Source organism: Somniosus microcephalus, chromosome 8 (genome assembly GCF_052327205.1).
Source record: "Somniosus microcephalus isolate GS21.2 chromosome 8, FLI_Smic_1.0, whole genome shotgun sequence".
Taxonomy (NCBI): Eukaryota; Metazoa; Chordata; class Chondrichthyes; order Squaliformes; family Somniosidae; genus Somniosus; species Somniosus microcephalus.
Window position 1 is genome coordinate 25,862,001 of NC_140994.1, and position 14,092 is coordinate 25,876,092.

The following is a 14,092-nucleotide window of genomic DNA, read 5'->3' on the forward strand; positions in this document are numbered from 1 at the left end:
CCTCACACTTTCCCACATTATACTCCATCTGCCAAATGTTTGCCCACTCACCTAGCCTGTCTATATCACTTTGCAGATTCTTTGGGCTCGAATTTCCAAGCCCCTTGGAGGAGGGAGTGGTGGGAAAATTTGCCGAATCGGGGGGCAGGAACACATTCCGCCCCCAACCCGCCTCCATGCCAATGTCCCAGGAGGCGGGTATCTGACCTGTGCTGGGAGCTGCCTCCCCGAGGCGGGAAGGGGATTAGTGCCAATTAACTGCCTGTTAACAGGTAGTTAATGGGCAGTTTTTTGCCTAATCCCTATTTTTAGCCTGGGAGTGTGGGCTTCCCGATGGCTCTGAACCACGCCAAGTTAGCAAGGTGGACCGCCGGTCTGAAGGGGTTGGAGGGGTCGAGATGTCCGTTGTGCAGGTGAGTGATGGGTGCATGTGTGCAGAGGTAAGTGTGTGAGATAAGTGTAAAGTGTTTTAATAAGTTTTACTTACCTTTTCTCCTGCAGGCTTCCTTCCTTCAGTTCTCGGGAGTCCCTCAGTTCACCGGCACAGAAAGCAAAATGGCCGCTGAACTGTCAAAAGCTGCAGCATTCTGCTTTCTGGTCTGGAGAGATCTCTAACTGAGTCTGAGTAGAAGGACTCAAGTTGGAAGACAGATTGTCAGTGTTTGACAGCTTCACAGCTCTTGACAGATGAAATGTCGATCACTGACGTCACCAGTAACCAGGTGTCTCTTAATTGGCCTGCTGAGCCCGCTGGGCAGGCTTAACGAGGTCAATCAAGGGAAAATAGCATGGGTTGGCCACGAGGCGGGACTACAACCCAAAAAGTGGGAGTCCCGCCTCCATCACGTCCCCATTGACAAAATCCAGCCCTATGAGTCCACTGCACAACTTGCTTTCCCACCCATCTTTGTATCATCCGCAAACTTGGCTACATTATACTCGGTCCCTTCATCTAAGTCATTAATGTAGATTGTAAATAGCTGGGGCCCCAGCACCGATCCTGGTGGCACCCCACTAGTTACTGTTTGCCAACCAGAAAATGACCAATTTATCCTGACTCTCTGCTTTCTGTTAGTTAGCCAATTCTCTATCCATGCTAATATATTACCCCCAACTCCGTGAGCTCTTATCTTATGCAGTAACCTTTCATGTGGAAATCCAAATACACCACATCCACTGGCTCACCCTTGTCCACCCTGCTTGTTACATCCTCAAAGAACTCCAGCAAATTTGTTAAACATGATTTCCCTTTCCTAAAACCATGCTGACTCTGTTTGACCGCAGTATGTTTTTCTAAATGCCCTGCTACTGCTTCCTTAATAAAGGACTCCAGCATTTTCCCAACGACAAGAGGTTAGCCTAACGGGTCTATAGCTTCCTGCTTTCTGTCTCCCTCCTTTCTTAAATAGGGGTGTTACATTAGCGGTTTTCCAATCTGCTGGGACCTCTTAACTGAAATTTTTTGCTTTTTCATTCAGCCCAAGACATAGGGGACTGAGCTATTGATCACCGGCCAATCACAATCCCCTTTGCACACAGGGCTTCACATGTTAACCAGCCAGAAATCGCGTGGTGTCCACCTCTCTATTTTCCTCTTTTCTCAACAGTTATTTCCAATTGTGGACAATGGGAATCAAGCTAGTTTGAAAATAAACATGTTCAGTCAGTGGCCATTTCTGGTGAAAAGCAGTTAAAACTGAAACTTCCAAATCTACTTCAATTATATAAATGAATTTACAGGGCCTTAGCCTGTTCCAATTACTCAGCTTAGAATTTGCTTTTTAAAACTCGGTGGAGCAGAATTAACCCTGAAATGGCTTTGTATCAATATCATTGCCTCTCATAGATCACGTTTTACAAGTGAAAGATCAGTAGAGCAGAGCTGCTCTACTGATGAATTTGCCTGCATTAAAACAACAGTCTGTCAGCTCAACGCCTTCCACAGGTCCTTTGCAAAAATTATTTTTTCCTCTCTTAATCCAATCCTTCTTTTCCTCTCTATTTCTCTTTCTGTACCTCACTTCCTTCTCCGTTGTTCCTGTTTCTTTCTTGCTGCTTAATGGGTATATTTTTCAACAACTGCTGCACTAAGCTTTAAGTTGTACACCTTGCTTTTGGCAAACATCAATCTCTGGAATGAGCGCCACTAGATTTTAAACAGCAAATCTTTTCCAGTTGCTTCGCCTCCCTCCCATCCCATTCCACTCCTCTCCTGAAAGTGCTCGCTCTGTAAGCTGTGCAAGAGTCCTGGAGGAGGCAGTCTTGCACCACTTGGAATTGACACCATACAGAGTGTAAATGGAGTAGAATGTAGTGTCAAACCTAGTTTAACAATTCTTGGGATCTGTTGGATACTATTTAAACTTGCTTACTTACCTGTTACCTGTGCTCTCAAAATGATTAGATTTAAATGGCTGGGAGCAAACTCTGCATTTTTTTTCATTCCTGGGATGTGGACATTGTTGGCAAGGCCAGCATTTATTGCCCATCCCTTACTACCCTTGAGAAGGTGGTGGTGAGCTGCCTTCTTGAACCGCTGCAGTCCGTGTGGTGAAGGTACTCCCATAGTGCTGTTAGGGAGGGAGTTCCAGGATTTTGACCCAGTGACAATGAAGGATCGGCGATATATTTCCAAGTCAGGATGGTGTGTGACTTGGATGTGATGGTGTTCCCATGCGCTTGCTGCCCTTGTCCTTCTAGGTGGTAGAGGTCGCGGGTTTGGGAGGTGCTGTTGAAGAAGTCTTGGCGAGTTGCTGCAGTGCATCTTAAAGATGGTACACACTGCAGCCACGGTACGCTGGTGGTGGAGGGAGTGAATGTTTAAAGTGGTGGATGGGGTGCCAAATCAAGCAGTCTGCTTTCTCCTGGATGATGTTGAGCTTCTTGAGTGGTGTTGGAGCTGCTGTCTGGCATGACCTTCCTGCTCCAGCAGTGCTGTTCTCCCCCTCCAGTCGTCCTGCTCAATGGTGCATTCCTAAGCCGGTCATAAGAAATTGTAGCTAGGCCAATATACTGGAAGTTAAAATGGAGGTATGGCAGCTGCATCTGTAGGATATTTTTTGTCTTGGCATGAAGGCCTGTGTGTGAAGCAATACACACACATGGTGCCTAGTGTTAACTGTGAGGCGGTGTCTGCCTCTGTCATTGCCTGTAAACAGACTTCCATTAAGTCAACGTTGTTTTGCTAAGTACCTCAGGCTTGTGAAATGATCATGTATGCAAATATGCCACTGAGAAAAAACACAGCTTACTCTCCATAATTAGCACAATCATTAAGGGAGACGCAAATACCAAAAGGCTGTGTTTCAGGCCTGACCTCGTAAACATTTCTCAAGACAGTGGTGAAGTTACTATCCGCACCCTGATTTTTGGTGATTAAAATCATTACCACCTTTTTCAAAGAAGCTGGCCTCCACTGCAGAGGTATTGAGGACTTTGACAACAGCCCTAGGATGTTTAGTTCATTAAACAGTTAATTGTACATCATGATGGTAAGACAAAAGTGCAGAGGGATGCACCTACATAAAAGACCAGACGCAAAAAGCGGTTCACTGTAAAAAGATTCAAAAAGAGACTTGAGATTCTAAAAAGTGTTATTTTCAAGTCAAGGAAATAAAGCTTATGTAAAAAAGAAAGACTTGCATTTATATAGTGCCTTTCATGGCCACCGGACATCCCAAAGCGCTTTACAGCCCATGAAGTACTTTTTGACGTGTAGTCACTGTTGTAATGTAGGAAACGCGGCAGCCAATTTTTACACAGTACGCTCCCACAAGTAAGTTAAACATTCTTTTGTTGTATCAGTATTTTACTTGTGTGAACTTATTTCTTGTATAAATAGGTTTTAGTTTTAGCCTCAGCGTATGGTCTGACACTGTCACATCAGGAGCAGACAGTGGGCATTTCGGGCACCTTTTAGTGCCAAATATCTTGTTAAAAGGGGACCTGTAATCATTCAGCATGCTAATCCTTTCAGACCATGCATACGGTTGTAAGATTTGGTTCAAAGGAGGTGCAGAGCTGCCTATGGATACTGCTTTGTTGCTGTGAGCATAGATAGTGTTTTAAGAGATGGCTCAAATCATGACACTGATTGATTGCTATTTTTAATCCTCCACTGATTAATCAGTTGTTTCTGCTGGTGGGTTTTTCAGCGGCGAGTGCTTTACATTCATAGTGCTCCGCTCTGGCTCTGTACTGAGAGCAGGGGGGAGGTTTATTGTCGGGGCTTTGTCAGCCGACCTTGGCATAACAAAAACAAAAGCAGCGCACATGGGGGGGGGGGGGGGATGCTACTGAGCCTGAATGTACGAGTATCCCTGCCTGCCCAGCAGACTGTCCTAAACCCACCCCGCCCCCCATTCTCACTCCCCCAACCATATGGCAGTATGTCTGGCATCCCTGGTTTCAGTGTCCACAGATGCCTCTACCCCCTCCTCACGCCCCCACCCGGAGTCCAGATGCTGCTGTGTCGAACTCGCCTACTTGAGTCCCATTGCTTCCAATCTCTTGGTGCCTATGGCTACAGAGATAAAAAGGAGTGAGTTGTAAAAAGTAGAAGAGTAAGAGGGGAACGAGGCGGTGGGGGGGGGGGGGGGGGGCGGGTACAGACACAAGTACAGAATTGAAGGAGGTTGAAATGATTGAGTCCAAAAAGCTCAAAGTAGACTGAGAGTTGGACATGGTGTTTATAGTCATGATAAAGGATAACATTTGTAGAAAAAAGGACAGCATTGTGAAATGGGTTCCCCAAAGCACTTGCAAAAATTCCAGAAACACATGCAGTAAAAGCAGAATTTTAATTATCTGATCAAATGTGACTCATCTGGCATACACCAGTGGCCCTAATTGTAAAGGCATAGAATTGTGGAATACAATTCTCAAAAACTGATTAAATACAGGAAACTTCGCGATATCCGGCACCGACGGGACCAAGCTGCTGCCGATCTATCAAAACTTCCGGATAGACCAGCGCTAATGTTGAAGGATACGGAGGTTTTCATCTCCGTATCTGACAACAAACACTGTTGCTTAGCAACAGCTTGTAAACACTCGGCCCGTACCTTGGAAGCATCTCTGAAGCTGTTGCTAAGCTACAGAGACGCTTTCCAGAGCCTGACTGTTTTTATAAAAAAAAAAAAAAATACTAGGGGAAGAAAAAAAACCTAACCAAAATGGCTGCTTATTTCTGCCGTTAGATCGAGGTTTCCGGACATACAACCTCCGGATAAACCAAAGTTTCCTGTATATTGGAATCTCATAACATAAATGTTTTATGACACAGATAGCCATCATAGGCCAGTGACTGTGATCATAATTCTTCCTGTTCAAAAGTGATTTCATTATATGCGATCCACTAGTTGTGACACATGGATCTGACCCACTACACCAAAATGTAGGAGATGCGAGACCACTTCCCAACCTGAGTATATGAGCAGTGTCTAAAGTGATAAGCCAGGTTAATAACTAAAATATCACAGACATTCTCCACACATCAGACGGCTTGTGAACAAGTGAGCTGGGAACAAAAAAAACTAATTCATATTTTATGTCATTGTTCTCCAAAAAAAAAAATAAAAGCTAATTTTCCCAAGGCTACAACTTTTGTAATATAAATGTGCATTTTTTTCTTGCTCTAGTATGGTTTTTATTTTTATTAACAAAAAATAGCTTGAACTATTCTGATCTCGGATGCATAGAGATTTTGACTTTTATTTACCCCCTTCTTATTTCATTAGAGGGGACCAGTCACGAAAAAGAGCTGGAGAGGAACTAATGTTTAGTAAGTAACTTTTTAATCTTGAATATGTTTGTTCAAAGTTTGTTCTAATGACATTGCAAAATATGCTAATTGTATGCAAGACACAGTAGGCTGGAGTTTCCACTAGGTTGCGCTGTTTTTTCAGCCCAATTCGGCCGAACCCGCGCAAAAGATCAAGGAATTTCAAGCGCAGATTACGTCCAGCGCAAATCGAGTTTCTACAATCATTTAGCTTAGTTTTTTTAAATCGCGAGAGAAGCCGGCCCCGCTCACAAAACTGGCAACGCCCCCTGATCGAATTAATCACCCTGGCGAGCTTCTGCTAATTGCGCCCGTTTGCCAGCCTTCGAGGAGCCTCTTAAAATGAAGCACCTGTTTTAGGCGCCAGGACACTAATAGGCATGTTTTAAAAAGCTTTCAAAATATATTTTTTAATTTACTAAGAAACTGACTAATGTACAACAATGTAACTAGCAAATGGTTCCGTGTAGTTTTTTTAAAAGTAATTTTCGGTTATTTAAAAGCGGGATAGTCTCAGGTGGTGGATTGGCACTCTGATTACAAATGCTTATTTTTTGTGATAAATCCATTTTCAGCTGTATTAATAAAAATACACCAAGTTACCACTCTTGGAATGTTTTTTTTAAAGCCCAGTTTTTTTTTAAATTACATTTTATAACACTCCCCAATTACGCTGGTACATGGAAGACTCAGCGATATACAAATGATTTTGAGCGGAAACTTGAGCAAAAAAAACCACTTCTGGCAACTGGCGCAATTTTGGGCACAATTTGCACCCATATTGTTGATTGGGCCCAAAGCAGGAACTCCGAGCCAGTAAGTTTATTTGTGGCTTAATTTAGTTTCCTCCAGAAAAATTGTGTAGTATATTTAAATACTGCAAACGTTTACCTTTCCTTTACCTCCTTTTTATAATTGTGTAATCCCAACTGTTCTTCTTCTCCCTCCCTTGTGTTTTAGATGGGTCATCATCATCATCATCATCATCACCATCATGTGCAAATGCAAGAGGATTCAGATAGTGAAAAAGTGAAGACATGTTTTCTGTTGCCTTGACAGAAGGACTGAACTGAAAGGCATATGAACCGTACAGGAGTCATGCAGTGGAGAAGGATCTGCTGAAGCTCAGGCCTGTTTTTCTCTTGCCCTCCCCCCCCCCCCCCCTTAAAAAGAAGGACTTGTCATCTTTAAGTTTTTTTTCCTTATGATCATGCTGCTAATAGACTTGGGAATACTCTTTCCGATGGCTCGTAATATGGCATCCTGCCTGGACCTGTTATAGGTTCATATTGAGTGAGCTTCAGCATCCTGGCGATGGTTTCTGAATGGGATGTAACTGATTTATTTTTTGTTGTTGCAAGAAGCACAGTTTCCAGTAATCTTTTCCCACGCTTACCAGTTTCATAACTGCTTTTTATCATCCAGAACACCTTATAAAAAATGCTCCCTATTTTACTGCGTCGGTCAGGGTATGGTTTTTTTTTTCTGTCTCAGTTTAATTCCTAAGCATTTGCATTTGGACAAGCAGGGATTGGAATTCTTCGGTATTTACTGTATTTTACACACTAATCCTCATCCTCGCCAAATTGTGTGTTTTTTGACTGTTGCACCACTGTTCTGTCAAAATCTCAACTAAATCTAGCCCATATGCACCTCATTTAATTAAATGGTTGCACAATAGTGAGAAACCGTGCACATCTAAATGTAGATGTATGGTGACCTGGAGATGGTTTGTTTAAAAAATATTGAGAGTTCACTGTTGGTAAAGGATTAATCAAAGTAGTGCGCGCAAAAATAATCATAATGGGACTTACCACCCCGTCGACATACATGAAACCCCAACCGCATTGTTTTTATTGAATGTATTTCCTATTGAATACAGTGTAACTCAGTTTATGTAACTTGTTAGCATCCCACTATACCAATTGTAGAGCATCTTATCAGTTTTGGTACACTGTGACCTATTTTGCCATTGAAGGTATTTTGACTGCGTGAAAACTGTGCCATTGTATTTGTTACATTATTCCCCTTGCCTATCGTCTTGAATCTGGTTCATCGAGCGGCAGTCAGAATGTAAACTCTTTTTTTCCCCTCATACAGCTGGTCTACTATTTTAAATCTGAGCAGTTAAAGCATTACTGCAAGCGCTGAGATTGCTTTCAATGTCACCTGCTGTTTCACTGTGAAGGGCAGTAATTTTCAGGAAATGGAAGCAGAGGACAAAAGCACAAGAGGGACGATGTCCTGATAATTTCACATTCAACAGCGTGATACTACTCCTGCTTGATGGGTAACTTTCTAACGTTCGGTATGATTGTAAAAACTTTAGGAAAAATGTATGAGAGAACAAATAATGATGATTGTAATTTTGGGGTTAAAATTGAACAACTCTTGCCCATCTGGCTATAGCAGTTATTTCAATTGTGCAATAAAACTCAAAATTGGACTTTGGATATTATAACACACTTTTGCTCACTTCTGTAACCATTGTAGTAATAGCTTACCTTAGTAGTCCTTAACTGCAACCTGTTTGCATATTATTACCTACTGAATCTTCGGCGTAAGAGTGCAATAGAGAACAAAGACTGTTACCCACAGGTGAAATTTGAATGGAAAGGCTTTTTCTTCTGATGCAACCATGAAAATTGGTGATAACCGGTGGTACTGGCCGATTGAGTGTACAACCCTTGTTAAATTAATTAACATATACAATGAGTATTACAGGCTATAATTTCTGATGCTGCAAGTGCTGAACTATGGCTCCTCAGCAGCCAGTCTAATAATGCTTTCAGCCTTTTGCTCATGGCCACTTTTTGTAAGCTATAGAAGACCTGTTTAACACTGTAGATGAATCAGCCTTTAATTGGAAACGTAATGGTCTGTTCCCCAGCACTCAGCCCTCCTATTGAGCATAATAAAAACAGGGAGCTCTCATTTGATGCAGTGACAAAAATGAAGACATACTCTTCCAGCTGGGTTGAAACAACCTTGTGGCCCTAGCAGACCAGTGGCAGAACTTTACTGCAGTTCCAGATCACCCTAAGTAGCTAATATTGCTTTCAGCTGTTTTTACTCATTTCTGTAAACAGCTCACAGAAATGTATTTTATTTCCAAATCACCCCCCTCCGCCACCACCTCTACTGTTACAGAATTCCCATGCTACACTGCTATGAAGGAGATTGGTTCAAGAAATTCCCTTTAGTGTATTGCACTACGTGCCAAATGAGCTTGGTGTTTTCAGGTTTTTTTTAAGCAAAGTGGCGATTTTGGAGCAGCATTAGACTCCAACTGGTACTTCATGAAAGGCCACTTTGGTGTATTACATAGTATTACATAGCATTTACAACACAGAAAGAGGCCATTCGGCCCAACTGGTCTGTGCCGGTGTTGATGCTCCACACCAGCCTCCTCCCACCCTAATTCATCTAACCCTCTCAGCATATCCTTCTGTCCCATTCTCCTTCATGTACTTAACTAGCTTCCTCTGAAATGCATCTGTGCTATTCGCCTCAACTATTCCATGTGGGTAGCAAGTTCCCCATTCTAACCACTCTCTGGGTTAAAAAAAAGTTTTTCCTGAATTCTTTATTGGATTTATTAGTGACAATCTAATATTTTTGACCCCAAGTTTTCGACTCCCCTCAGCTGGTGTAGTGGGGGACTTGTGCTTCCTGTTCTGTGACTGGACTGGTAATTAATTTATACATTTAAAAACAAAGTTGAAAAACTGAGCTGGGGCACTGAATGGCACTTGTTGTTTTATAGTTTTATATTTTTCCCCAGCACCGTGGTGGCCAATGTAAACAATTAAATTTAAGTAGTCCTCCAGCAGCGTCTAACTTCACCTCACGCGCGCTGCCAATTTAAAAAGAAACCTTTACCTGCGTTTGCTCCCAGTGGTTATGAGCCTCTATGTTAATACCGCCATGTAAACTGAAAATAAAATGTTGCCCAAAGTGTGTTACTCTATACTATTTTTGGTAAACTTTTTGAAGGAAAGTCTTTTGACGTACAAGTATACATTCCAGATATAAATCGTAGTGCTTCATGTAAAGATGGAAAATAATGAGAACGCAAAGCGGCTTTCTTTCTTTCTGACTGAGCTGATGTCCAACTGGAGATAATTAATCTCGATTTTGTAATGCTGATGCCAGTCTCTAATATTTGTGAAATTCGGGTGGGGCAGGGAAAGATTTCCACAGTACATTGTACTGAAATTATAAATGGGTGTTTAAAGAATGTATTTATGTTTGGGCCAAATGGCAAACAGCAGAAACCAATTGGACTAAATGAATTAAAATTATGGAACCTTCTGCTAGTTGTTTCAGATATGATAGAAAAACTGTTAAAGTTCATACAGTTTGTGCAAAGCAGAGTTATTTTTTAAAGAATATATAATTAAGAAATGAGATAATTTGACTATTTAATATGCAGTTTCTATGCATTAAAGCATGATAAAGGCAGCGAACAGGCAAGATGATTTGCAGCAGCTGGCTTGGCTTTCAGGTTGAATTGCAAACATATATTTTAAAGCAAGGTCTGAAATAAAAAGTTTGTTTCTTTTGGTCGTAATCTATGCCCCCTCAGGGAAGACCCCAGGCTGCGAACAAAATACATTTCATACACAAAACACTTCTATATTTAATTCCTGGCATTACTTTGCCATCATTTAATCTCGATAGACGTTTTTCATTTATCTGACAGCTGCCAGTAAATATCATGGAAAGATAATGAATTGTGTCCTCTTAGGAAACAAAGACGCAGTGGCAGTGTTTGCTGAAAAGTGTCGCAATTTTTTTTTTTTTAACTATAGCAATCCTAAAAACTATCATCTTAAAATCTTAACTTTTGTCTTAAAGATGTCAACATAAGAAGATCTTTGTTTATGATGAGATTTCATATCAAAAACCCATTTGATTGGTATTGTTGCTTATTGGAGCACTGATGATCCAGCATCTGGAATGGAGAGCAGAGGTTCAATTCTTCCATTTTATTCAGCCAGACACGATTGGAGGCGCTAGGCGAAAGCTCGGACAATGACGGGAGGGACGGACGTAGAAAAAGATTTGGCAATAGGCTTCCACATATGTCTCCTAGTGATTGATACGGAGTAACACTGGGAGTTGCTTAGGACCAAGTCACCTACCCCAGTCCCTTACCAGAAGAGGCACAATGCTCAACCCTCAAGTTGAGCAAAAAAAAGGTTGGGGGAGAGGAGGGGGTGGGGTAAAAATGGAGAAAACGCCCAGAAAATGAGATGCATTACCTCATGGGCAGGGTAAATAGTTTCTGACAGATATCAGTTGAAGCTTGAATTAACACTGCACTTTTTGAATTAATGTTTAAAGCCCCAAATTTATATCTTACGGTTTACTTTTTGTCAAAGTGGGGTTGCTGCCTTCTTGATCTGCCAAAGGCTGTCACAGAGTGCAAGGAACCTGGCAGAGATTTAAGCCATGATATCTATGGAACTGTCTATTGACTCCATTCTGAGCACAAAGGAGCAACTTAAATTCAAGATTCAAAATTTTAAAACAATTTACATACAAATAAAGACGGGCAGGAAAAGAATAGCTCGTGCATCGAGTTTGTCCCATCCAGTCATGTTGTAACTTAGTAACTTAAGTCTCAGTGTTCCTCATCCACCAGCAGCCATGTATTCTCCCGGGAGAGCCAACAAATAAAAAAGATTTTAAGCCAATTCGGGGAGAAAATAATTCTGGAAAATGCCTTTCTGACCGCCCCCCCCCCCCCCCCCCGGCGATCAAAACTAGTTCCATGCGATAACTGTGATCACAGCGTACACCACCCAATATTTGCAGCAAATCGGCACTCACTGTACAAGCCAGCAACTTATTCCAAAGAGGTATGATCCTCTACAAAAAGAAAAACCTCCTGAAATCTAAGCTAGCCCTATGCTAGGCTTGGTCACATTTCTGGCATGTAGCTCCTTTTAAGCAAGACTGTTTCCTGGACTTTAAAAGAGAGATGTGTCAATCTAAAGGGGGAAAGTATTTTCAGTGTAATATACTTTTCCATAAACCCTGTTAGATAACATGGCTGAACATACCTCTTCACTGAGATGTTTTTATACTTATTGGATTTTATAATGATTGGACTTTCTGGGGAAAGACTTCTTTGTAATACACTCCTGCTTCTACACTCCCTATCAGAAGCCAGTTTCTGTAGACAGCTGGGCTGTGTTGTACAAGATGGCAGATCCAGAATGCCAACTCTTGGGACTGGTTCCCCATGTTTACTCCAAGTGGCTAGCCTTAACCCAATGGCATTTTGACACCATTGGTTCCTGGAACATCTGATCATTTATATTCTGGAGTTCTACACATCTGCAATAGGCTGCACTCCTGTAATTGTAAAAGTGGCTTAAATAGTGCAGGTCAGAAACCTCAACTGGCTTCTCATTTGGAAGAAACCCAACTTTGGTGGCATGTCCTCCAGCTAGTTGCTACTGCAGAGAGCCAGGATTCGTATTGTTCCTATTCCCAAATGATTCTGAGCCTTGAGATCACTGCCAGGATGCTGATCCGAGCTCTCCACAAGAGGCTCCTCCATTGGATTACAGTGTAAATATATTATTTGGTACAGTCCTGAAGATACTGCGCTCAATTAACCAATCCAAGCTTGGGGAGCAGTTGGAGAGCTAAAATGCCTCTAGACTAGGACCGGAAAACAATTAACCAGGATTCCCTCTCCTGAGTGCTAGCTAGTGTCTTATGTTAGATGAGGGCTCAGATACACTTCAGAACCAAATATCCTGCTTATACTCTTTATCATGAAGAATGGCCACTTGATGAGCACCTGAGGGCCACTAGTCTCTGTAATTGTTTTACCTGAGAGAGGAGTGAACTTCAGGATTGGAGGGAGTGCAGGGAGGATATTCGGAGGTGGTGGGGGGGGAGGGGTGGTGGAACTAACCCTCCTAAAGCACCTGGGCAGAGAGAGACAAACCAGGAAAGCCATTTTAGTGAGTCTCTTGCAGTATGGAAACTTGATGAGGTCAACTGAAATTTCTTCACAGGTGGAAGTTACATTTAGTAATCTTTTCTAATAGATGTTTATGGAAAGAATACCTTACACTGAAATTACTTACCTTTGTTCATTTCAAAATATAATTTACTGTGTAGATGAAATGATTAAATGATGGCATTTCAATATTAAATGCAAACCTTTTGTAACCTGGATGTGTTCTTTAATATGGTACTTTAAATAAATTGGTAACATCTTTGTGTTTTAGTCTGAAGACCCCACCACACGCCTCCCCCTCCCCCTCCCCACAGATTTCCATAGTTATTAAACTATAAGGGATCATTAAAGTTCCTGGGGGATTACAGCATAGAAAGTAAGGGAGATGTTCATTACCTCTTGTGCTGTAAATTGAGACGCGAGAATGGTATTCTTTTGTCATGACATAACTAGGCTGTAATTCAAAACTAAAAATTAAACCTTTGCAGCACATTTTTTCCCCCCAAAGTGCTCAAGCCTTTAGAAAAACATCCAAGTAGTTTCTGTGAAAATCTCGTTTGAGTACTGTAGTAGGATTGCTTAGTGTGTCTTCAAATAAAGATGCTGCTGTGGTAATGTGGTCCTGTTAATGTATTTTTAAATATGCTTGGAGAAAAGAACTGATGCAAGTAAAGCAAAATGTTGTATAGGTTTAATTGGTTTCAAAATTCAGCCAGTAGAAGCCAACAAAAGTGGTTCACGTTATATAAAAAAATACATTCAAATGAAAGCAAGGCGATATGTTGCATAAGATGATTATAAAGTAATTAAATTCATGTTTGCACTAAAACAAAGTTATACTATTTGGTAAAGTCACCTATTTTAGTAAAGGAGAATTGATTATTAATTTGGTATTGGATGTCTGAATTGTGATCTGCAGTACCTTGGGTGTGTACCCCTCTTTCAATAAAATTATCCAGTTTGCTGCAAATTTGCCAGGATTTATTTTTGTAACCATGGAGATGTACATAAATAATGGCATTTATTTCTATTTCAGAATGTCTCCGATAATTATTTGGTGAGTCAATAAAGGTTTAGGTTTTATTTTTGTTTTTTGTTTGTCTAAAATTGTGGCCTGTGGTGTGGATGCGGTTTTTATTTCTTCCGTTATGTTAAATGGCCTTTTCTGTCATTCAACCTCCACCCCTATCTGAACCGTGGTTTGGTCTGAACTTCTCGTGACTCAATTTACTAATTCTGCGATAATTCGCACTCTTGCATTCTAGTTTAGCTTCCATCATACGCTGTAGAACTTGTAACTTTTTTTTTTCCTACTGAAGATCCAA

The 14,092-nt window shown here is 41.3% G+C and overlaps 1 protein-coding gene across 3 annotated transcripts in view; it reads left to right on the forward strand.

The window, feature by feature from the left end:
• Positions 1-13,737, forward strand: part of cacul1 (CDK2 associated cullin domain 1) — a 94,808-nt gene extending 81,071 nt beyond the window's left edge. For 2 of the 3 annotated variants that reach the window (XM_085994391.1, XM_085994392.1), the window contains exons 8-9: positions 5,739-5,782; positions 6,743-8,233. In XM_085994391.1, coding sequence (XP_085850517.1) covers positions 5,739-5,782; positions 6,743-6,804 — 106 coding nt within the window. In that variant the 3' untranslated portion in view covers positions 6,805-8,233. Of the gene's footprint in view, positions 1-5,738; positions 5,783-6,742; positions 8,234-10,642 lie in introns of those variants that run through there. The other variant, XR_015079192.1, reaches the window with a different exon arrangement.
• Positions 13,738-14,092: the final 355 nt, after the last annotated feature.